The sequence below is a fragment of the Amphiprion ocellaris genome, chromosome 2 (genome assembly GCF_022539595.1).
Source record: "Amphiprion ocellaris isolate individual 3 ecotype Okinawa chromosome 2, ASM2253959v1, whole genome shotgun sequence".
In the NCBI taxonomy this organism is placed as follows: Eukaryota; Metazoa; Chordata; class Actinopteri; family Pomacentridae; genus Amphiprion; species Amphiprion ocellaris.
The window spans coordinates 8,720,884-8,746,119 of NC_072767.1; the positions used below are offsets into that span (position 1 = coordinate 8,720,884).

Genomic DNA, 25,236 nt, shown 5'->3' on the forward strand with positions numbered 1-25,236 from the left:
AAGGAGGACTTTCTAATCCTCCCTGGTGGCTGACCTTGTATTCGTAATACCATTTCTCTTTTGGATAAAATCCCCCAGGGGCAGAGGGGACATCCCATTCATGGACTAATAAATTAAGCAAGCACAAATGATCTGAACTTCTAAAGGCCATCATGTTGCATTTTAAATCTTCCTTTCCACTCCACTCACTCACACATAGCAGCTCATTAGGCCACTAAACCGCCTGCTGCTCACAGGAAATGAAGAGCTGCTGACTGTTTTGCTCTGCATTTACTAATTTACTGCATCACAAAGCAGCAGGTGGGCAGAACCTGTCTTCACTTGACAGATGCAAAAATGAAAAAATAAACAGGAAGTAGAGAGAAATGATGGTAACGTATTTTTTTTAAATTGAGACAGGACAAAAGAGAGCAAACATTGGTCACACTGCACCCGCCTGCCTTTCAAAAAGTGCAAACACCAAAGTCGATTAGATGTAAAGGCGCTGGTTAGATAAGAGGAATTCCATCGAGCTGAGCGAGGATTGGCCTCTGCTTTCAGCATTTCAGCTCGTTTGTTTTCATTCAAACTTGTGTCGGTCACATGTTGCCTCCCAGCAGACTGGTTTTCTTACAGGAGGACATGTTGTTCTGTCTCAGGTGCAGTTTTTTTTTTTCTGTTAAGTCAGTCACACTCTAAATGTGTCAGTGTTGACATGATGCCACAGATTAATTTTCAGCTGGGTGAGCTAGCATCAATTCAGACAGAATTCATGAAATATGTGGCTGCACCGTGTCAGACTTGGTTCAGAATTTTTTTATTTGTAATTTGGGACCCAAAACAACAAATATTTGTGGCTGAATTTGGACAACTTCATATGTTTTCCTTCAGCTGTGTTGCTGTTCAGTTCTCATTTCAAGCATGTGAACATTCAGTACAGCAAAGTAAGCCTTATGTGTTGTTAAAATTAAACATGGACCAACATATAGACCCCTATGAACACCAGTTTTTGTCTCCTATTAGTGAGTCCACATCATTTTGTCAAAATAGCAAAAACATGTAACCTTGTCTTGCCATTCTTGCTACACATTAAATTCTACTGATGTTTTAGGCCTAAAATATGGTGAATTATTGACCGTAAAATCAATTTTTTTGTAGGAAATATGCATATATCCATAAGTAAACACTTGCAGGAACATGTAGGGGTTGTAATGTTACTCAGATATGGGAATTTTGTACTTTTTTCCATTTTAGAGGGACAATAATTAAACATTTGTCTTTTGCTGGAGTCGTCCAAACATTTAAGTCTGCTGGAAACTATTCTGTCTGTGTTCTTACTTGCTGGAAGTGTTATATTTCTGGAGATATTTAATCTTTAGAATGACTTTGTGGATAAGTAGAAACTTTGGAGGGTTAAAATGCAAAAATTCCATTATATGAAATTGTCAAAATTCAGATAAAATATTTGACAGAACTTCGCTTTGGTTCCTCTGCATTTCCATTCTTTACGACTACTATTAAATCTTTTATTCAGACCGTACCAGATTAACCTTTTTGGACTTTTCACAGAGTAACAGTCACATTTCTGGATGTTTTGGGGTAAAACTAACACATCTCTACATGCATTTACAGCATGAACTTTGTCTTTTAACCATCATTCTCCTCACAGTAACACTCTAACACTTTGCTTACTAACATCTCAGCTTCTATGTTCCTGCCTGTTGTTGTTTCTCACATTTCCATGTTCTCATCCTCCATCCCGTCATTCCCTCCACCGCTCAGCCGCTAGAAGACCCCTCGACCTGGACAAACACGGCCGTCACAAATCCCCCGGCCGACACGAGGCGAGCTCCCGCCGCGATTACTCCCCAGATTACAGCTCGACAGAACCCAAACGGAGCCGCTACCCGAAGCTGGACTCGGTGGCACCCCACGGTCGCTCCAGATACCCGGAGCACTACTTGGTGGCGGAGGGAGGGCGCAGTAGGCACGCAGATCCATACCCAGAACACCTGCTGCCCTCCAGAGGCAAACACGGGGACCGATATCCAGATTACGAGTCCAGCAGGACCAGGGACCCGGGAGGGGAGGACTCGGATAGAGTGGTGAGGAGGAAGGAGAGACCGGCTAGACCTCCTCAACCACACGTTCCCATAGAACGAGACAAGGACTGGAACAAAGATAGAGACAGACGTAGGGACCAGGAACGGGAGAGACACATGGAGAAAGACCACAGGAGAGACCGAGATCAGGACCACAGGAGAGACCGAGACCAGGACCACAGGAGAGACCAGGACCACAGGAGAGACCAGGACCACAGGAGAGACCGAGACCAGGACTACAGGAGAGACCAGGACCACAGGAGAGACCGGGAAAGATCCAGAGACCGAGGACAGAGTGGAGACAGACACAGAGAAAGACAAAGAGACAGAGACAGGCGACGAGAAAGAACCAGGAGCAGAGACAGAGGACTGGACGAGGAGTTTGTAGAGGCGGGACACAGCAGACCGAGGGAGGGCAGAGCATCCTGGGAGGAGGAGGAGGATGATGGGAGTAAAGCTAGGGGTCGGCGGCGAGTCCACTCTGGCCCCGAAGACGTGTTTGACGAACGGAGAGGGGACGCTCTGCAGCTCTGGGACCCACGAGATGACGAGGGTCCCAGCAGGGAGCGCAGTCAAAGTCACCCGACCAGAGAGACAGGTACCGCCCGGAACCCCTGCCGGCCCCCACTGGGGGTTTGTGGTGTGCTGGAGTTGCTTCTTGCTTTGGCAATCTGAGGTGGTGGGTCGATCTAACATGGCAATCACTAATGACGATGATTTCATCTGATTTCCATCCTGACGGTTTGAAATGACTGCTGCTGTCGTTGTTGTGCTGTGTGGAGGTTTTTGGTTTTTTTTCCGCTCTTTCTCTCATTTTTTCCTGAGCCTGAACTGTGTGCTGTGATTCTCTAGTAGAATAGCTCTGTGGATTTTGATAAACTGAAATTTGGCATTCACAAAGGGCTTCAGAGCTGCTTGGATTATGTTATCGAGACGAGAAGCGCCTGAAATCCATCAAAAGCAGTCCGGCGCTGGAATATTTAACTGTGTTCTCTTTTCCCGAAGCCATCAGAGGCTTTAAAGACAACACAGATATGAACACCAGCAGATCCACTGCAGCCCTTTAAGGTGCCTTTTGGCTTTAATCCAACTACAGCTGACGTACTGTGGTGACAAATGACGCATTGCTTTACTGATCAGTCAACAGGCATAAAATGATTTCAATAATCATGAATCATTTTTGTTTTATTTTAACAACAATAATGACTGCAACTCCTGATATTCTCTTTATAAATTGCACATTTCTTGGCTGATTGAAGGGAAATTCCATTTGTAATTTAAAGCCAAGAATTGTTTTTAGTAAAATCAAAATGATCATTCTTGCTCATCCACTGCGGTGGTTTCTGCAGGTCGTATTGTTCACCGGGGCAGCGGAGCGGTCATAGCAGAAACCGAATACGGACTGAACGAGGCCACCAAGGGTCTGACGAACCTCGATCTCCGTGAGCAGGAGCTGAAGGACATGGAGGTGGCCCGGAAGATGCAAGAGGAGGAAATCAAGGTGAGGAAGGAAACCACGAGAGTGTTTGAGTTGTTTATTTTGTGCACTAAAAAGTATAATGGTAGAGTCATCAAAATTAATTGAGTAGTTTTTTGTCGAACTTGGTGAATATCTCCTCACGTTTTGCTAGCTGTCTGTTGTGTTTGTGCTGAAAAACATCCCATGTTCAAGCACAGTCTTGACTCAAAACTCATTAATCCATACAATACATTTTCTGTGTTTTCTGTGCATGTTCAGGCTCATGCACGGGACATGGTTAAAGGGAGATCTTTGGTGAAAGTGGTCACTGGGAGTGAGAGGGACAGTAAATCTGACACATGCTAACTATCAACTTATGCTAACTAGCTAAATATAAAAAATCCAGAATTGTAGACTCTACCTTTAAAGCTAACATCTCAGAAAATCCTGCAAACTCAAATACTAGGAATGTCCCTGATCCAAATTATTAAAAAAAAAAACACTTTAAGTCTTGTAGATTATCTTAAGTACCTTTTACTGTTTAATCCTGTAGCACCCAGTGGATGGTACTTCATGCTGGAAAGCAGAGAACATTGTGGGGTTTTAACTAGTAAAGGGGCACCATGACATCACCATCCCCAACCTCAAACACTTAAACTTGGTATTACAAATACTTAAATTGAGACGCATCCAGTCAGATATCGAGCTTCTATTAAATCTGATCTCAGATGTCTGAGGGTAAATCTTCTAATAAGTCAGATAGAAAAACGAAAGGCCCTGTGTAATAAATATGATATTAGTTCTTTATGCTGTTGGTGTTATTTCTCCGCCAAGGAATGGCAGAATTATGTGACAATTGGCATCCATTTATCTGTCTGTCTACCTGTCTGTGCACAACATTACTAAAAATGGGCTAACGTATTTGGATGAAATTTTCAGGGAAGGTCAGAAATGACACAAGGACCAAGTGATTAGATATTGGCAGTGATACGGGTTATAGTATAGATCCACGGATTTGGTCACGATTTCTGTATCATTGTGAGATAGCAGCACGGTGTCACTGTAACCACGACAACAAGCGAATGCTATGTCAGCTACCTGCTGACAATCACTATTGCGATCCTACTACAAATCCACTGCTGAGGACTTATCAGGACTTATCTGTCAGAAATGATACAAGGAACAATTGATTAAATCATGGGGGTGTTTCTGAGTCCCATCAATTCCCCCCACCCGCTACATATTTAAGTCAAATGGTTCGGTATCCGTACGTACACATGCATAGTACACACCTGTGCTCAGCGCAACGTCATTTTGGTCCTCTGTGTTTAATGGCCACATTCTATGGTACGGTGATTTCTGATAATCAGTAACTAATAAACAAATGCTGCATTTCTGACATTGCCACATGGTGGAATGAACAGCCTTGGCACAGTGCTTTTCTAGTTATGGACTTATAGGGGGTCCTTGACTTAAATTGAAGTTTCGTTCCTACAGGTTGACGCAAGTCGATTTTCACTGTAAGTCAGAACTCCGGCGAAAATGTAAACAAAGCCGTTACGTGCAACACGATATCGATCGGTTCTTTGGAAAAGTCAAGAATACCAATGACTTTCATGCATGTATGAGTCATTTTACAAGAAGATAACACAATATGTTGCACTTTTTTTTACAACTTGAGCATTTTATTATATCTAATTTCACTTCCATGGAGATGGCTTTCCTTTTCTTCGTGTACAACCGGTGAATGTAAACAAAGCCGTCTTATAGCGTGGTATGACGGCGTAGTCGACCGCTCCGCTCACCAACTAGTTCCACATAACCAGTTTCAGGTCAATGACGTCGTAAACCGAGGACCCCCTCTATTCAGCTCTCTATAGAATTAGGTTCTAGGTATAACAAACTAAAATATAGCTCTATTTTATCAAAAAAATAACAGAATAATAGTGAGAGTTTGTGGTATAGCTGCCAGTTCAAATCTTGTGTGAAGTCTAACTCTGATTTTACAAGATGACAAACATTATGACTGATGTTACAACAAATATCTACACTGAGCTTTGTATGAAAACACATTGTGATAAAGCTGTATAATCATAAGTTAGAAAATCTTGCAGAACATGCTCAGTCTCAGCATTTCCTACGTTATGTAATGCTGGAACAGTTTGTTCCACTGTGGTAGGAAAATCTGACTTTTGGATTGTTTTCTGGTTTCAGGCCAGTAAGACACATGTTCGTGCAGCCCAAGTAGCACAAGATGAGGTGAGTGGGCAAGTCTGGAAACTTCTCTTACGCCGTCTGTCCTCTTCTTATATACTTCCATTTCCTGACTGCAGCTTTATTGACCTATAAACCCTAGTATATGAAGCCCAAAGCAGACGTTGTGTAATACAGATTTAAAGGTGGCGTTGAAGTTCATTAATGCTCTTTGAAACAGACAGTTTTTGAATCCCTGAGCAGGAATTATGTAAATGTTTGGAGGTTTTCTGTGGTCGTGATGCAGTTTTCTGGCTGTGGCAGGAAATCGCCCGACTGCTGATGGAACAAGAGAAGAAGGAGTACAAGAAGAACCGTGAGCGGGAGAAAGAGAAGGAGCGAGAGAGGGAGAGGCTGGCCATGGAGAGGATGGCGATGGAGAGAAGGCGGCAGGAGGGAGACTACCGGGTAATTATCTAGTTATTTTTAACACCTGTGGTTTGGAGGGATTCCTCTTTATTTCATATTAAAGTGCTTTTTATTTCATATTAAAGTGCTTTTCCAGTGCTCTAGCAGAACTATAATTTTAAGAACCGTCATTTTTCTTGATTTCCAGCCAAACTCGGAGGAAGTGGTCCGGCCCAGAACAAGAGATGAGTACGAGTACCAGAAGCAGAGGAACCACCAGAAGCCTGCCAAGTACGAGAATCCTCACTCTGAGTATTTCCAGCTGGTCGAGAATCAGGATTAACTGTATTATTTTTTTCCTCCCAGGCCTCCTCAACCTCGTGCACACGACTATGAGAATGTGAGCTCTGCTTACGGCTACTCAGACCACCCTGGTGCCCCTCGAGCTCCAACCAGACCTGAGGCTGCCTGCAGAGGTACTTCACAACTTCATCTAATCCCAAATATAGTACAATCTGCTACAATAAGGATATAGCCTGAGCACATTACTGCATATTAAACACAAATAATAGTAATTTTATTCATGCAGAACCTTTTAAAAACAGAGTTTACTGAGTGCTTTAAGGAAAAGACGCTCAGGAAAAGAACAATGAAAAACAGGAATCTGGTCAGTCCAAAAATGGTATAAGATTCTCAAAATAAATTAGTACAACACCAGATAAAGTAAAAAAATATATATCACTTTCAAGTAAGGGAAACAACAAATGGAATAAAAGAAAAATAGAGGGTAAAAACATAAACACAAGGCTAAAAATGCTAGTAATAATAGCAGTAATAGTAAATAAGCAAAATAAATACATAAATAGGTAAATAAAGGGTTAAAGAGAATAAATTGAGCAATGAAATGAAGTTAAAAAACACAGACTAAAAATAGATAATAATAAATCATAATATTAATAAGAGAGAGGAACTAACTGCAACACTGCTGTTTTTATATTATTTCTATTTTTTTATTTTTATTTTTTTATCGGCTATTTTTATCATCTAATTGGTTTTTAACTTTATTTATTTCATTGTTCATTTTATTCTCTTTTTCTCATTTTTTTAAAAAATGGAGTAGAAATATTAAACCCTGCTGCCATCAGTGCAAATCTCAAATATGTGATATATGATAAAGAAAAGCAACAAATTTTCACATTTCATTAGCAGAAAACATCAAATATTTGACATTTGGCCTGAAAAATGACCAATAAATGTGTTTAGTTTTCATTTAATCCCACAAAGGGATTAATTGTTGTGGTATATAAATGTCCATATTAATTACAGCACATGATTAGTGTATGAAATGTATAATTTTCTTTTTTTGAGAAGAAATATTAAACCCTGCTACCATCAGCGCAAAACTCAAATATATAACAATCACATATGATACAGAAAAGCAGCAAATCTTCACATTTCAGAAACTGAAAACATCAAACATTTGGCTTTTTGGCCTGAAAAATGACTAATAAATGTGTTGATTAATTATTTAAACATATGAATGTCTAAATTATGTCAGCACATGATCGCCATATAAAGTGTATGATTTTCTTTATTGTAGTAGAAATATTAAACCCTGCTACTAATGCAAAACCCAAATATGTGATGATCACAAATGACAAAGAAAAGCAGCAAATTTTCACATTTCAGAAGCAGAAATAAAAAGATAAATATAAAGATACTTTATTAATCCCCAGAGGGCAAATTCAGGAGCCCAGCAGCCCACAGTGTGCAACCTACATTCAGACTCATCCATACACAGTAAAAAAGATAAATAACAGGTTAAAAGCTACTAACAACAGTAATAAAGTGCACATCAAACCATCAAATATTTGGCATTTTGGCCCCCAAAAAAATTAATAATAAATCTGTTTTGGTTTTCTTTTAATCCCACAAATTGATTAATCATTTTAGTACATAAAAGTCTAAATTAACTGAGCACATAATCAGTGTAAAAAATGTATAATTGTCTATATTGGAATAGAAATATTAAACCCTGCTGTCATCAGTGCAATACTCCAATATGTGATGATCATAAATGACAAAGAAAAGCAGCAAATTTCCACATTTCAGATGCAGAAACCATCAAGTATTTGGCTTTTTGGCTTAAAAAATGACAAATTCGCTATGATCTTCTTTTGATGATTTAATTGGCACAATTACACCAGGATTTTTAGAGTTTTAAAGAAGCATAAATGCTGCTTTTTTTTCTCACTATAACTGGAAAAGTAGTTCACTGAAGCAGCAGCCAGACAGGAGAAATAAATCCCTGATCTCCGAGTTATAAAAACTGGAAAGAGCAGCGCTGAAACGCGACGACGTAAATTGCCGTGTGATGTATGAAGCTGCTGACAGAAATGTGTGTCTTCCATCTTTTCCAGGTGCCTATTACAAGCGGTGACTCAGGCTGAGTCCAGACGTGGTGTTAGTCCTCCTCCATCCTCCTCCTTTTTATTTATCTTTTTGTTTTCCACCATTTACACTCTGTTGACCAAAAGCCTTGGGACAATCTAATGAGTTGGCAATGGGACTTTTATTTTTTATTTTTATTGTTTTTTAGTTAACCTCCAAAGTCGGCCCTGAGTTGAGGAAGTGCTGGAACCATCTTTCTTTTTTTTGTATTTTTTTTTTTAATTTGTAAAATTTCTTTTAACTGACCAGCCAAAAGAGCAGACACTCAAACTCCCATGATCCTCAGCTGTCGAAACAAGAAGTGGCCCCTTGTCATCATCGTGTTTTGGGCTTTGTCTGCTGGATTCAAACGTCACTTTTCTTCTTCGTCGGGTGCAACATGAACGCAGTGTCTTAGATTCCACCGTCAGCGGCTGCTTCCTGTTTCCTGTTTCCTGTCCACGTGCCACGCAGCCGGCGGCTCCGGAGGGACACTTTTATGTTGCCGTTCTCAAACTGAACAAGCCTTTTATCATGGTGCTGGTAGCTCTGACACGTTCACCACGAGGAGGCGGAGCTGTGCGGCGATCCGCGGACGCCGATTGGCGCCACGACTGTATATGACTCCCCGTTTCTATGTGCATGCTTACTGTACGGCCGTATACATGCATTTCAGCTGCCTGTTAACCGACCTGGCCGCCTCTTTATCACCACAAAGGGCTAAAGCCACAAAAAGCCGATAATCTTCTCTTTACGAATGATCAAAGTATCCGCTCGCTCATTAGCCGTCGTGCAATATTATCACCTTTCTGCCACTTTTTCATATCAGCTTGTCGTTTACGGACCAAAATCGGCCCGCAGAAAGAAGCAAAATGAAATGCATGTACGTTGTTCGTCTGTGTCCGACCTGAAGTCATGCTTTCGCCACAGACGTTTTTGAATATTTGCTCTTGTTTAATTTTTTCTTGCTTTTTTATTTAAATTTTTATTATGTACTCGTGCTACCAAATCATGCCTCCCGTTTTCTCCTCTTCTGAAATGTTGCGTCCTGTTTCTTATCTCTGTTTAAAAAGGGAGCCTTATATTTATTTTTCTAGTATATTTTCTCACCCTTCCTTACATTGTCCCCCCCACTCCCCTCCAAAAGCTTCCACTTCCAGTCCTCTCCTCTTTATCTGTGACTCGGAAGCAGACTCCACTTCCTGGCTGCAGGAAAAAAAACAAATATTTCCACAGTAGAAGTGCATCTGGATGAAGGGAAATCAAAGGATCAGCTGGGAAAAACTCACTTCCAACCTAAGTTCCTGCTCAAATGAACCTATTTTAGCGTTTTTGCCGCTCCAGGATCTGATATTTTCTGTTCATATTGAATAAGGATGAAATTTAAGAGCACATTTTGAACTTTTGAGTTTACTGAGACGTTTCTTTCGGGGCTGTTTCCAAGTTCTCATGTCGTTATAAATGTTGCTGAAATTGTAAATCGGCCTCCTGCTGAAGAGAAGGAATTTTCTTTACTAAAGTGTGAGATGTTTGTGTTTGACATCGGGAGTTATTGATAATTTGTGCTAAATGCTGACAGAATGGGATGTGTGCCATATGCTTGTCTTTTCTTTTTATTTCAGGGATTTGAAAATAGGAAAGTAGTCGTGGTTGTAGCAGAGCCACCACACCCACCGAGGTGGGTCTCCTAATTTATTCTGTGATGAGAGCGCCACCTTGTGGTCGACATTTGAGGAGGAATGAAAAAAATACAGAGTTGATGTGATCGGATGCGTCTTTGATTGTGTATTTGTGGATGTTTTGTGCATCAGACTTTGGATTCAAGTGTTTTTGTTTTCTTTCATCTAGGGCTTGTATGCAATCTACCAATCATGGATCAACACTCGAGTGTTGGCACTTGCTGTAACAGAACTTTTTTTAAGTGAAATGATGAAGTTGCTTTTACTTCTAGCATCTTAAAATGTAATAAACTGTATCAGCATTTCCACTGAAACCGCTCAGTGTGTTGCTATAATTGGGGAAAAAAACAGCAATTTTCCAGTTGTAGTGAGAAAAAAAGCAGCATTTATGCTTTTTTAAAACTCTAAAAATCCTGGAGAGCAGGCAGAAGCAGTTTGATGAAATTTAATTGTGAAAAGAGAAGCTGAAATATTTACTGATAGGATGTGTAGCCCTCACATACTGACCTGTTTTGACCCGTGACAGCAGTAAAAACATCCTAAACATGGTTCTTTTAGCCTGAAATCTGATGTCTGATTTTCCTAAAATGATCCAAAACACAAATAAAGCACAAGAAAATGTAATGCTTTTGTACTGCTGCTACAAATCTTTGTATACTGAGACTGTTTAGGATCAAATTTGACTCATTTTGTCATTTGACAGCAGTAAAAAATACTCTAAAGATCATCCTTTTAACCTGAAATCTGATACAATTTTTTCTAAAGTGACCCTAAATACGCAAAAATGAAAATAAAATTTCATACTTTTGTGCATGTGCTACAAATTTTTGTACACTGAGACTGTTTTGGGTCAAATTTAACCCGTTTTTTTATTTGACAGCAGTAAAAATACCCTAAACGTCTTTCTTTTAGCCTGAAATCTGATTGCTTTTTCTACAGTTACAATATGATTCCTAAAGTGATTTTTGGGACACTTTATAGGAAAAGTCATCAGATTTCAGGATAAAAGAACAGTGTTTAGGGTATTTTTACTGCTGACAAGTGTTGAAACGGGTCAGATTTGACCCAGAACAGCATCAGCATTCAAAAATCTATAGCACCTGTACAAAAATATAACATTTTATTTTCATTTTTGCATTTTTTGGGCACTTTAGACAAATCAGACATCAGATTTCAGTCTAAAAGAATGATGTTAGGGCATTTCTGACTATCAAGTGTCAAAATGGGTCAAATTTGACCCAAAACAGCACAACAGTACAAAAGTATAACATTTTATTGTCATTTTTGTATATTTTGGGTCACTTCAGGAAGATTTCTTTAGAACACAGGAGTGACAGTAGCTGGAAATGTTCCTCTGTACCCCTATGTAGATATTCCATTATAGATCAGCCGTTTCCAGTTGGAATAGTTATTTACCACTTTAACAATATCTAGAGTGGATTTGTGAGTCATTTAATGTTCTCTTCACTGAAGAAACACTGCTTTTCTTTCAACAATAAGGACATTTCTAGGTGACCCCAAACCTTTGAATGATGGTGTATATGGTGAAAAGTCAACATGGTTATATTATCAATCCCAACAGTTCCAAAAACACTCAAAATTGACCTTGACCATAGTGTGAAAGTGTAAAATATGAACAGTACTTAAGGGTTAACCTTTTATTCCCAGAAACTTACTCAACCACAGATGACACATTAACCTGTTGTGCACGTTTTAAGCTTTACTTTAAACCCCAAATTCAACCTCTTTGAATAGAAAAGTAAGAAATGATATGTACATTTCAGACAGTGACGGTGTTGAACGACCTTCGTGTCATATTTGTTCTGAATGTTGCATAACGCGTCACTTACCTGCTAGAAGAAATTCTGATCAGTTTTCACACACTTTAGCCTAATTTACCTATGCAGACCTGCAGCTGTTTGCACATAAACACACAGAAACCTTCTGTTTATTTCTGTGCAGGAACAAAAACACAAGAAGTTACTTTAAAACAGTTGTCCTTTAGGTGGGTTTTTTATTAAAAATACACTCTCATTGTGCAGTGATTTCCTTGTACGAGGCGTTTACTGTCATTTGGCGGGTTTATCATTTTAATTAAATCGTGCCACACCGAAGGAAAGTACAGAGTCACACCCTTCATCATCTGCTGAGCGGAGCTGGTTCACCAACATACCTGACATTCTGCAGGTTTGTCTGCATGTGGTAACACTGCTGCCATGCCCTCCGTGTGGGATATGTCCCAACTGAACCAGGGCGAGCAGAAAAGTGGTTAAAATAAAAACCGGTCTTCACTCCCAGTGGTTCTGGAGCAACCTGGGCCTCATCTGAAGAGCATTTTTGGCTCTTTTAAAAAGCCGAAAGGCCAGATATTAGAATGAAGGATCAGACATGAGGCCTACTAGCATGCGGCTGCTTTAATAGATAATAAATCCAGCTGCGATGATGCATTTGACTGGCAGGTATTGGGACTTTTGGACATTTTTTTCGCATGTATTCCGACAAAAATTCCACCAACCAGGGTGAGCTGCGCCTCTGGAACCAGAAAAGTGGTTAAAATAGAAATCAGTCTTCTCTCCCAATGGCTGTGGAGCAACCTGGTCCTCATCTGAAGAGCAATTTTGGCTCTTTTAAAGCCAAAATTGCTCTTCAGACAAGGCGTGTTAAATGAAGGATCAGACATGAGGCCTACTAGCATGTTCCTGCTTTAATAGGTTATAAATCCAGCTATGATGATGCATTTGACTGACAGTTATTGGGACTTTTGGACATTTTTTTGCACATATTCCAACGAAAAAAAAAAATTGACCCAGACTTCTTCTGTTGTAGGCAGACATGTAGATCTGTTGATCTCTTCTCATTTTTGGCCTTGTCTGAAGAACATTTTTGGTTCTTTGGACATTTTTTTTTTTTTTTTTGCTAAAAAAGTCCACCCAAACCTCCCTGTTGTAGGCCGACAGGTAGATCTGTTGGTCTCTCCTCTCAGTCTTGGATGCTCATTACACACACGACCAGAAACAATGACTGAAATTTTTGAGCACAGAGAAATTCCCAGGCAAAGTTTCCAGCTGTGCGTGTAACAGAATGAGATTATAACAATCTTGCAAAGAGAAAAAAAAAACAAAACAGAAAAAAAAAAGTCAAATGCAGGTTTTAAATCATCAACATCAGCAAATCGCAAATATTCACTCAGATTGAAAGCTTAAATAGAGCTTAATATGCTGTACAAATGTCTGAAAAGAACAGAAATGTCATTTATTGTTCTTTCTGACTGGAACTGCATAAAAAGTGGATTGATAATGAGGCAGCAGCAGGTGTTCTCACTGGAAAAACACTCACTTGTTAACCGTGAAGCTTCGTATTGTTGCAGAAAAAGCCCAACAGAAGCTGTTGTTATTTATTATCATTCCTGAGGTAGAGGAGCTCACCTGTCCCGGCCGAGGGGGTCTTCAGAGTGACGGTCCAGCTTCTGGAGCTGCTTCTGCTGCTGCTTCACGTCTGAGCGACTGGTTGCCTTCTGCGTCTCACCTGGCGCAGGTAGAAAAGGTGAGAGCAGCCGTCAATCAGCTCAACTACAGCCACCGTGTTGAGACACGAAGACACTCCCACCGGCTCGGAGAGGAGAAGCTGCCAATTAGCTGCTGCTCCGTCGGTTTCTATTTTACCTGCTGCATCTGAAGGTAAAATCTGCAGATAGAAACAACAAACAAGTTCCGTCTCTCTCTGATGTGACAAAAAAAAAAGCAGTTTAATCCGAATTGTGGCAGCTTTTTTTTTTTTTTTTCCCTCTCTCTTGTCTTTTCTCTGATAAAGCCCGAGGCGCATCTTCAGGAAAAACCGGTAGAGGTAGTCAGAGAATTATGTCTTCTGCAGGCTCTGAACCAAACCCTGAACACAGCAAATCCAAGCTGTCTGGGAGGGATCCAGAGTCCAGATTAAAAAGGAGAAATCAGAGCAGTAAAATGAAAGCTTGGATGATCTAATGTTTTAAAACATGTCAGAGTTAAGCCTACAAGTTGCCTAAACGCCACAGTTGCTATTTTAATCTGAGCTCTTTTTTCTATGTCAAGAATTAATCCTGCAGTTGAGGATTGCATCAGTGGAGACACACCTTCATCCAGGAGTCGACTCTGCACCTTGACTTTACACAACAGCCAATAAACATTTGGTATTTAGTTTATTTTGTGCTCACGTGTTCATTTTATTTATTCTCTAATCAGCTTGATTTTATCACCTTTTCTGTCACCTCTTTTTTCAAGGCTGCATGTGCTGAACATTCCCATCAGCGAGGGGTGAAAAAAATCAATAAAAAATCTGTCAGGCCGTTTGGCCCGAGGCGTTCCGAGCTGTGCCTGATGCAGGAATGACATCAGACTGGTTTGCAGCAGCGCCTTGGCCGATCCGTGCAGGGAGTCACCGCTGAACAGCAGCCAAGGCGATCCTCGGAGCTTTGTTTAAACACGCACAAAGGGACGCAGCACTACTGAACTTATTAGGGGATATCCGCAAGATGATTGCAAAAGAAGGGAAGCATGAATAAGAATCACATAGTCATGCAAAATGCTAGATACTGTGCAAATGTATGAGAAAGCAAAGAATAAAGGTGTCTGATAGTCATCATAAATAAGTTTTTTGGAAGTTACTGGTTTGATATGATTTAACTTTTGGAAGGTTTTGGAAGATATGTTGTTTAGGTTAATAATAACCCGTTTCTTGCAATATCTTCGCAATGCAAAGTTTTTATCATTTCATATTCCAGGTATTCCTCAAAAAACATGTTTCTAATATCATTCCACCTACATTTTAAGCTACTTTGAATGTTTTTTAAGAAATTGTGATATTTGTATGACTTCCCCAAGCTTCCCCATGCATTTCCTACAGAATCTCATCTGAACCTGTGGTCCTGTCAGGAATATATTTATGTGGACCAGCACACACTATGTCACCAATAAAGAGGATTATTTTATACCGCAAGACCTGATTTATGTAAGTATTATCTAGATTTTTTTTTTAAATTGATGTCATGGACTTTCGTGTGAAAGATGTTCTACTCTTTTTCAATTATCAAAATGTTCAAAATATGTCATGAAGTGAAAAATGAAAATATCCCAAACATGAAGTCATTCTTGTGTGGACCAAAATATAATGCAAACAACAATACAAGGGATTATTCTTAAGCAAAATGATTAAAAATGATTCTTACATGGGTCATGTTTGACCCATGTAAAAAAGAGTGTAGGGTCCAATCACTGGAGCATCTAAGGGTTAACAAATGTTTCTTATCATTTCAGGTATTTCAGATTTCAGATTCGATGACTACAAAATGTTCTCTGTGGATGATACATGGGTTTTGCTGCTTCACAGATAGTGTTTAATGTCTTAGAAGCTGCTGAGAAGGTTTTCTGCACTCTGGTGAGTTTGCATTTTCAAAATCCTCCTGTAATAGATTTTAAGGCTGCTTTCTTGTGACAGAAATCTCCACCAACAACCACAAAAGCTAAATATATACATACACAGTGCCCATCCAAAAAAAAAGACGTCACACACTCTAATATTTCATTGGACCACGCTTAGCTTTGATTATGACACATGTTCGCTGTGGCATTGTTTCGATAAGCTTCTGCAATGTCACAGCATTTATTTCTGTCCAGAGTTGTATTAATTTTCTACCAAGATCTTGTACTGATGATGGGAGAGTCAGACGAAGTCTTCTCCAGAACATCCCAAAGATTCTTAGTGGGGCTGAGGCCAGGACTCTTTGGAGGACAATCCATCTCATGTTCCCTGATCCACTCATTCTCAATGTGAGCCTCATGAATCCTGACATTGTCATCCTGGAACATGTCCATGTCATCAGGGAAGAAAAACTCCATTGGTGGAAAGACCTGGGGTCCGTTTCACGAAGCAGGTTCAACAAACTCTGAGTTTAACCCTGAACTCTGAGTTGATCTACTCTGAGATAGAAAACTCTGAGTTTTCGGTTTCACAACGGCTGATTTGAGTTGGTTTAATCAACTCGGAGTAGTTTCACCCGGAGTTAAGCGCGTGCACCACGACTCTGAAAAGCCAGTATCAATGGAGTGCCGATTCGACGAGTCACCATGGCAACAGGGAAGCGGAGGACTACACCGCTTGAATTGGAAATCTTAATGCGCTTATATAGCGAGTTTGAACACGTTTTTAGAAAGAAGTGCAACACCTGCAGCTGCAAAAGAGAGGGAGACGGTGTGGGAGAACATTGCTGCCCGGGTCAATGCGTAAGTTTAAATCATAATAATATTACAGGGGAAGACTATTAAGTTCATTCATTTAGGTGCAATCCCGCGGGGGTGAAGCGCACGTGGCAGCAGCTGAAGATGAAATATAAAAACATTTTTAAAACAGGTAAGAAGTCGGCATAATCTCATGGAGCTACCTCATTTTGATCATGTTTTACATTGTAAAGTAGCCTAAATATTAAGTGGCTGTTTGACTGTGCAGTGGTTTTATCCCACACACAGCCTAAATGTCTGCATCCATATCATGTTCTGTTAAATAATTAAGCCTATTTAAACTGACACAGACTTCTACTCAGCCAACTATATATATATATATATATATATATATATATATATATATATATATATATATATATATATATATATATATATATATATATATATATATATATATATATATATATATATATATGGCATGCCGTTTAGGAAATTATATATATATATAATCTAGAATTCTGAATATATGGAATGAAAGTCTGAATATATGGAATGAAAGTCGGAATATATTGAATGAAAGTCGGAATATATTGAATGAAAGTGTTCAGACTTTCATTCCATATATTCCGACTTTTATTCCATATATTCCGACTTTCATTATATATATTCCGACTTTCATTCAATATATTCAGAATTTTATATATATATATACACACACACACACACACACACACACACACACACACACACACACACACACACACACACACACACACACACACACACACACACACACACACACAGAGCCTTGATGGTTCTGACAGGTTTATGTCCAGGGAAAACCACAAAGATGGTAAAAGTCGTTTCAGATCCAGACACACTTTTCTGACCGCTCTGCATACAGTTGTCTTACTGAAGTGTTCTGCATCTCCGACATTATATAAAAAACTTCCATTCGCAAAGAACCGCAGCACAACACACAATATCTGCTGGGATGTGAGAGCATGACTGAGGTTGGTAATGTTGTAAATGTAAGGACGGATTAGGTTGTGGATGTAGATTATGGACTGTGACGTGAAACGGTTCCGCTCTAAAAGATACTTGTCGAGAAATGTGAGAACATCTATGCGCGGTCTGATAACAATCTCCCGACGAATATTTAATTCTCTGTGCAGTAATGCTGCTCCTTCATCGTTAATAAAAGGACGTCATTTTGGCACACGGCAGAACTAGACTTCGCCAAAACTCGCCAGTTGACTGAACGAATGAGGAAATGAAATGGCGTGTGTGACTGAAAGAGGGCGGAGACTGAGAGAAACTCGAGGTTTACTGAGAAAAACCTGGTCCCGACCAGGTTAGAGTCAGAGAGTCTGTTACTACGGTAACTGACCGAGAGTTTAAGTTACCCCTCTTTGTGAAACAGGGTAGAGTTACCCCTCTGTCTCTGGTTTGAGTTACCTCCCTTTGTGAAACGGAAAACTCTGAGTTTCCCTCATTTCAGGGTTAACAAACTCAGAGTTTTCACTAAACCTGCTTCGTGAAACGGACCCCAGGTCATTCAGTATATTCAGGTAGTCAGCTGACCTCATTCTTTGGGAACCTGAACCTGACCAACCCCAGATCATAACTCTAACCCCCACAGGCTTGTAGGGACTAGCCATGATGAGTGCATCACTTCATCTGCCTCTCTTCTTACCCTGATGCCCCCATTACTTTGGTAACAGGGTAAATCTGGACTCATCAGACCACATGACCTTCTTCCATTGCTCCAGAGTCCAATCTTTATGCTAGCTAGCAAACTGAAGCTGTTTTTCCTGATTAGCCTCACTGATCAGTGGTTTTTGTAGGGCGACAGCTGTTTAGTCCCAATCCTTTGAATTCCCTTCACATTGTACATGTGGAAATGTTCTTACTTTCACTACTAAACATAGCCGTGAGTTCTACTGTTGATTTCTTATGATATGAGTTCACCAAACGTTTAAGTGATCATGCAAGGGTTTGTTTTGACCATATTTGTTCCTCGAAGATGGTGGTTCACCATCCTTCAGGTTTTTATGTGTTGGATGGTTCTTAACCTGGTAGTAGATTCAGAAATCTCCTTAGTTGTTTTCTTTGCTTGATGCAGGCCAATAATGTGACCCTTCTGAAACCACAGAAGGTCTCAGAAGGGTCCATGACCACAGGACATGGTTGTTTAAGAAATGAGAAGCTCCTCACTGCATCAGCTAGGGTTAAATAAGTTGTTGCAGCTGAAACGTACCTATTTGCTTAGTTAAATCCAGGTGGTGACTTCTTTTTTGGACAGGCAGTGTATATGTGTGTAATATATTTCAGATTAGAGATCTGATGATTGCAAAATGCTCCCTGACACTAGAAAGGTAAACTTTTTTATATCTCCTTTTATTTCCATATTTTCACAATTTTTTCAGTCATTTTGTTCCTTCATATCTTTGTTTTCTGTTTAAATTAGAGCTTTTTAAGAATATAAATTTAGTAGGATCCTGTTGAACCTCAGTCGAAGGAAATATCACTTTTTAATAGATAGAAATATTTTATCGAGTTTAGATTTCAAGTGCTGTCATTCATTTTGAAGGAAACAGACATATTTCTTCGTCTTAAATGCTGCTCTGCCCAAAGGAAAACAATATTCAGTGTTCAATAAATTCAAAACATCATCTTAGAATAAAATGCTTTAATAAGAAAATTCAAAATGCTGCAGCTAGAATACTGAAAAACAGAGAACATTTTAATCTGATTTTTAAATCCCTAAATTGGTTTTCCAGTTAAGCATGAAGTTGAGTTTAAGGATCTGTTTATTGTCTTTAGGTTTCTGAAATTTCTGAGACCAAAACATATCAGAGAAAAGTTTGTTGAAGCCTTGAAGGTTTCTCTGATCTGCAGGTTAGTTAGTGGAGACCAGAGTTCCACTTTTACACAGTGATACGGCCTTTTAATAGAATAGAAATACTTCATTAATCCCCGAGGGGAAATTTGTTTGTTACAGAAGAAAGAGTTCACTTCCCACCACCATAAATACAGATAAATAAGCCAAAAAGTGCAGTAATTAAAAACAAATAATGAGAAAAATGCAAAACGCTCCATGTAAAGAATGCACAAATGTTTAAATGTTTTATGTGTAAATTTTAATCTTTATCCTGCTGGAAGCAGCTCCCACTGGAACTTAGATTTAACCTAATATATTTTTTTAAGGAAGAAGCTTAAAACAGTTATTTTTTCCACAGTCTTCAAGAAATCTATTTTATTTTCAAGTCAGGTCTACACTATGTGCTCTACTATAACCTTATCTGCACTTTGTTCATGTCATTTTAACACATTTTATAGTATAATTTAACTTTCTTTTGTGTTTCTCTGCAGTTTTAGCCAATCAGTTATATTTATTATATAAAATTAATGTGCACTTGGCTCAGCTTGATTCATATGAGTTAATTATTTTTATTTTACTCTGCTGTATTTAGTATTTTATCATTTACATGTTTGTTTTGTTTTGGGTTTTTGTGCCTGTACAGCAACTATGAATAACATCTGTGCATGATAAGGTGCTATAGAAATTAATTTGTTTTATTTATTACAATCAAATCAAAGCTTAATGTTCTATTTTGTATGATAACACTAAAATAGTGTCAGAATATGAGCAAGTGACAGTGTTATTTAAGGCAAAAGCAGAAATACAACCATTTCTGAGGAGGTTTGTTCTGTTTATCTAGCTTCAATGTGTCTGGCTGTGAAAAATACAGTTTATTTCTATAAAATAGCTTTGGAGGACTTCAGTGTTACTTTATTAACCAAAAATAATAAGCAAATCAAGATAGGCACCAATAATGTTTGCTTGAACTCATTAAAAACAAATGAAACCAGAATAAAAGGACAACAAAATACAGTTTTAGTTCTAATGTGGATTGAATTTAAGATGAAACTAGATTCATTTCCTCCAGATTTTAAGTGCTGTGTAATGTTTGTTTGGAAAAGTACAACACCAATAAAATTTATTATTACTGTTATTATGATCATAGCTGCAATTTGTATTAACAGTTTATTGTTATGCACCGATCACCTTTTAAAATTCCTCAAATGTGAAAACCTACTTAGCAATAAAACAGACTCTGAAGGAAAAGTTTGCATTTTGGTTTAAATTTGTGTTCTCAGATGACATCAGTTGAATAAATCACTTAATTTCCTATAGTAGGCTTTTTATTCTTGGGATTAAATATGGATTTTGCTGTTTTGCAAGTGCTTAATATGTATATGTTTAAATATTTTAAAAGTCACTAAGAAAGTTTTCTGCAATCTGGTGAGTTTGCATTTTCAAAATTCCTTTGGTACTGACATTTTTGGCTGCTTTCATGGGGCAGAAATATTCACCAGCAACCACAGAAGCTAAACACGGTGTATATATATATATATGTATATAATGTACAAATCAGAGAGAAACCAACTGAACAAATCCTTAAATCTGTGTTTAAACATAGTAGTTAACACTAAATTAAAACTACACAACTCGTCTTGTGTTTTTTCAAACAGAAAACTTTCTCTGGCTGCAGCAGGAACTCTTATAAAACTGATTCTGTAAAGTCTGGTTTTGAGCCATGCGCCACACCAGAGCTCAACACCAGCAGGAATGTCGCCATCATAAATTATTAGCTGCACCTGTTTGTAGGGCTGAACCCTCCTTACGTGAGAAAGACTTCAGCAGCTACTTCCTGATCCTCCCAGGAGACGACCGAGGTCACCTGGTGTCGTGAGGATGATTTCCAAATTAAATTTTATCAGTTTAACTCTGAGTTTCACATAATGCAACTAAGAAATCAAAGTGAAAATGCAGAGAGCATAGCTTTATAGCAGCTGGAGTCAGTGTTTCAGCAGGTTTACGTAGAATCTGATGGATTTTCTGTCTTAATAACATCTTCCATTGCAGATACAGGAAGTCTTGACATTATTAAATGCACATTAATGATCTAAATTTTCCATTTTTAAACTCATAATCAGCCTGCAGATCTGCTACTTTAAAGAGCAGTAAAATATGAAAAGAGCATTTTGAATGAGTGAAATCAGTACCAGGAGATGTAACAGACGTCTTAGCAAGTCTTTAGTGACTTAAAATGTGTAATTATATGCAGATGACGCACTAATATACATAAATTTAGATACAACCACATCACCAATTGCAGAATTTAAATAGAATGTCTCCAATAAAATAAAATAAATTGTCACCAATTGCTCCCATAAAATTGCAGGTTTTCTACAACTTGAGGCTGAAATTTTCTATTTGCTACCATTACACAAAATCTGAGACTTCTGAATATCTAAAACAGCACTGTAACTTCAACTTCCTTCTAACAGACGTCTTAGCAAGTCTTTAGTAACTTAAAATGTGTTACTATATGCAGATAATCCACAAATTTACATAAATTTAGATACAACCATGCCACCAATTACAAAATTACAGAATTGAAATAAAATGTCACCAATAAAATTTAAATAAAATGCCACCAATTCGAGAATTTAAATAAAAATAACTTTTTTGTCTGGAATAAACTCCTGTGGAACTGCAGGTTTTCTGCAACTTGAGGCTGAACTTTTCTGTTTGCTTCCATTAAACAAAATCTGAGATTTCTGTATATCTCAAACTGCACTGTAACTTTAACTTTCCTGTTTTATCTCATTTTCTTTAATCTAGTCAACTCTTCAAATTGTGTTGAGTTGTCTTTTTATGGGGCTGCACAGTGGAGTAGTGGTTAGCACTTTCGCCTTGCAGCGAGAAGATCCCTGGTTCGCGTCCCGGCTTTCCCGGGATCTTTCTGCATGGAGTTTGCATGTTCTCCCTGTGCATGCGTGGGTTTTCTCCAGGTATTCCGGCTTCCTCCCACAGTCCAAAATATGCTGAGGTTAATTGATTATTCTAAATTGCCCGTAGGTGTGAATGTGAGAGTGCTTGTTTGTCTATATATGTAGCCCTGTGACAGACTGGTGACCTGTCTAGGGTGTCCCCTGCCTTCACCTGAGTCAGCTGGGATAGACTCCAGCCCCCCGCGACCCTAGTGAGGATTAAGCGGTGTATAGATAATGGATGGATGTCTTTTTATGTAGTTTTTACATTTCTTTTACACATTTTTGAAGCTTTTTCTGTTTTATGTAAAGCATTTTGAACTCCCTTGTTGTTGAAATAATAATAATTATTAACTTTATTTGTAATGCACTTTGTAAAACACGTTATAAAATGCTTGACATGATGATTCACAAATGAATAAAGTTTAAAAGCAGGAAAAAACTCATTTATATTTTCCTGTCAAATATCTTTCCAAGGTTGAAAGGGTGAAAAGATATGTTAAATAAAATTAAAGATAGATGAAGATAATTAAAACTTCTGTAAAATCAGTAAAGGATCTTCAGTAAAAGGAAGAAATGTCTTGTACAAAGAAAATTAACGTCTTCCTCAAAGTGGCCACTAGATGGCGACATCCTCACTTTCAATATTTTACAAATAGATAACTATAGAATCAGGTGTTCCAATCACTTCCGTGGCCACAGGTGTATAAAATCAAGCACCTAGGCATGCAGACTGCTTTTACAAACATTTGTGAAAGAATGGGTCGCTCTCAGGAGCTCAGTGAATTCCAGCGTGGAACTGTGATAGGATGTCACCTGTGCAACAAATCCAGTCGTGACATTTCCTCGCTCCTAAATATTCCACAGTCAACTGTCAGCTGTATTATAAGAAAGTGGAAGTGTGTGGGAATGACAGCAACTCAGCCACCAAGTGGTAGGCCATGTAAACTGATGGAGCGGGGTCAGCAGATGCTGAGGAGCATAGTGCCAAGAGGTCGCCAACTTTCTGCAGAGTCAATCACTACAGACCTTCAAACTTCATGTGGCCTTCAGATTAGCTCAAGAACAGTGCTTCAGCAGAGAGCTTCATGGAATGGGTTTCCATGGCCGAGCAGCTGCATCCAAGCCATACATCACCAAGTGCAATGCAAAGTGTCAGATGCAGTGGTGTAAAGCAGCCACCACTGGACTCTAGAGCAGTGGAGACGCCTTCTCTGGAGTGATGAATCTGCTTCTCTATCTGGCAATCTGATGGACCAGTCTGGATTTGGCGGTTGCCAGGAGAACCATACTTGTCGGACTGCATTGTGCCAAGTGTAAAGTTTGGTGGAGGAGGGGATTATGGTGTGGGGTTGTTTTTCAGGAGCTGGGCTTGGCCCCTTAGTTCCAGTGAAAGGAACTCTGAATGCTTCAGCATACCAAGACATTTTGGACAATTCCATGCTCCCAACTTTGTGGGAACAGTTTGGAGCTGGTCCCTTCCTCTTCCAACATGACTGTGCACCAGTGCACAAAGCAAGGTCCATAAAGACATGGATGACAGAGTCTGGTGTGGATGAACTTAACTGGCCTGCACAGAGTCCTGACCTCAACCCAATAGAACACCTTTGGGATGAATTAGAGCGGAGACTGAGAGCCAGGCCTTCTGGTCCAACATCAGTGTGTGACCTCACAAATGTGCTTCTAGAAGAATGGTCAAAAATTCCCATAAACACACTCCTAAACCTTGTGGACAGCCTTCCCAGAAGAGTTGAAGCTGTTATAGCTGCAAAGGGTGGACCGACATCATATTGAACCCTATGGATTAGGAATGGGATGTCACTTACGTTCATATGCGAGTCAAGGCAGGTGAGCGAATACGTTTGGCAATATAGTGTAGATAGCTAGATAGCTAGATAGATAGATAGATAGATAGATAGATAGATAGATAGATAGATAGATAGATAGATAGATAGATAGATAGATAGATAGATAGACAGATAGATAGATTTTTTCATATTGTTTAACATACTTTTTCTTATCTTTTCTTCTATAAAATTACACAAACAGATTGTAAATTTACATGCCAAATGTAAAATAATATTCAAAACCCATGACTATGAAGAAGCAACTGCCATTTAATAAAGAAAACATTTTTTTTCTAATATAGATAGCTCACATATGTTACATTTAAGACAAAATAAAGAAACGAATGTGCAGTTAATATGCAGATTGAAATTAGGTGCAAAAATGTTGGTGTTTACAAAAAACTGTATTAAAAAGTCTAAGTAGAGTATAAAAATAGAAATAATACATTTATAAAAGGAGTGCTTGGGTCCTGGTCCAGCCAGGAGGTTCTGAAGATGGCGGCTGACTTTGTTAAGGATGGACCGAACTATGAAGCACAGAACCAATCTTCTTCACCAGTATGTCCAGCCATCTAGTGTTCCTTTCTGCAAGTGCAGCATTTCACTTCAAACGTTGAAGGATCTTAATCTTCTGAGGAAGAACAGCCAGCATCTACGTTTACAGACCAGTCCAGTTAGTTGTCAAGGTCCGGACAGAAGTATTTAATGGTTTGCACCATTTCAATGGTGTCAACGGGTTGTAGCTTTGACCTACTGAAGTCCACAATCATCTGCTTGGTCTTGGAGATGTTCAGCTGAAGGCAGATCTTAGCGGTTCAGTTAGTGAAATCCATCATCAGGTTGCTGTTCTCACCTTCCTGAGTATTTCTGAATGTGGTGGATCTGTACTAAAGGTAAACACAAATGGAGCCAGAACTGAGAAGAGTTACTCACCAGCGTCCCAGAGAGTCAGTTCTTCAGCCTGTTCGACCTGTAAGATAGTCAGTAACCCAGGAGGTGAAGCAGGAATCAATCCACTTCAAGCTTGTTTCCAAGTATGAGGACTGTAAAGATCCTCACATATAAACCCGATTCATCCAGATG

The 25,236-nt window shown here is 39.1% G+C and overlaps 1 protein-coding gene across 2 annotated transcripts in view; it reads left to right on the top strand.

Annotated features, from left to right (window-relative positions):
• The window catches only part of ccdc50a (coiled-coil domain containing 50a), a 33,675-nt gene extending 23,111 nt beyond the window's left edge, over positions 1-10,564 (top strand). Inside the window, exons 6-12 of one of the 2 annotated variants that reach the window (XM_023268207.3) lie at positions 1,762-2,679; positions 3,431-3,582; positions 5,755-5,799; positions 6,058-6,201; positions 6,350-6,432; positions 6,508-6,617; positions 8,562-10,564. In XM_023268207.3, the coding sequence (XP_023123975.2) occupies positions 1,762-2,679; positions 3,431-3,582; positions 5,755-5,799; positions 6,058-6,201; positions 6,350-6,432; positions 6,508-6,617; positions 8,562-8,581 (1,472 nt within the window). In that variant the 3' untranslated portion in view covers positions 8,582-10,564. The remainder of the gene's footprint in view (positions 1-1,761; positions 2,680-3,430; positions 3,583-5,754; positions 5,800-6,057; positions 6,202-6,349; positions 6,433-6,507; positions 6,618-8,561) is intronic. The other variant, XM_035947213.2, reaches the window with a different exon arrangement.
• Positions 10,565-25,236: the final 14,672 nt, after the last annotated feature.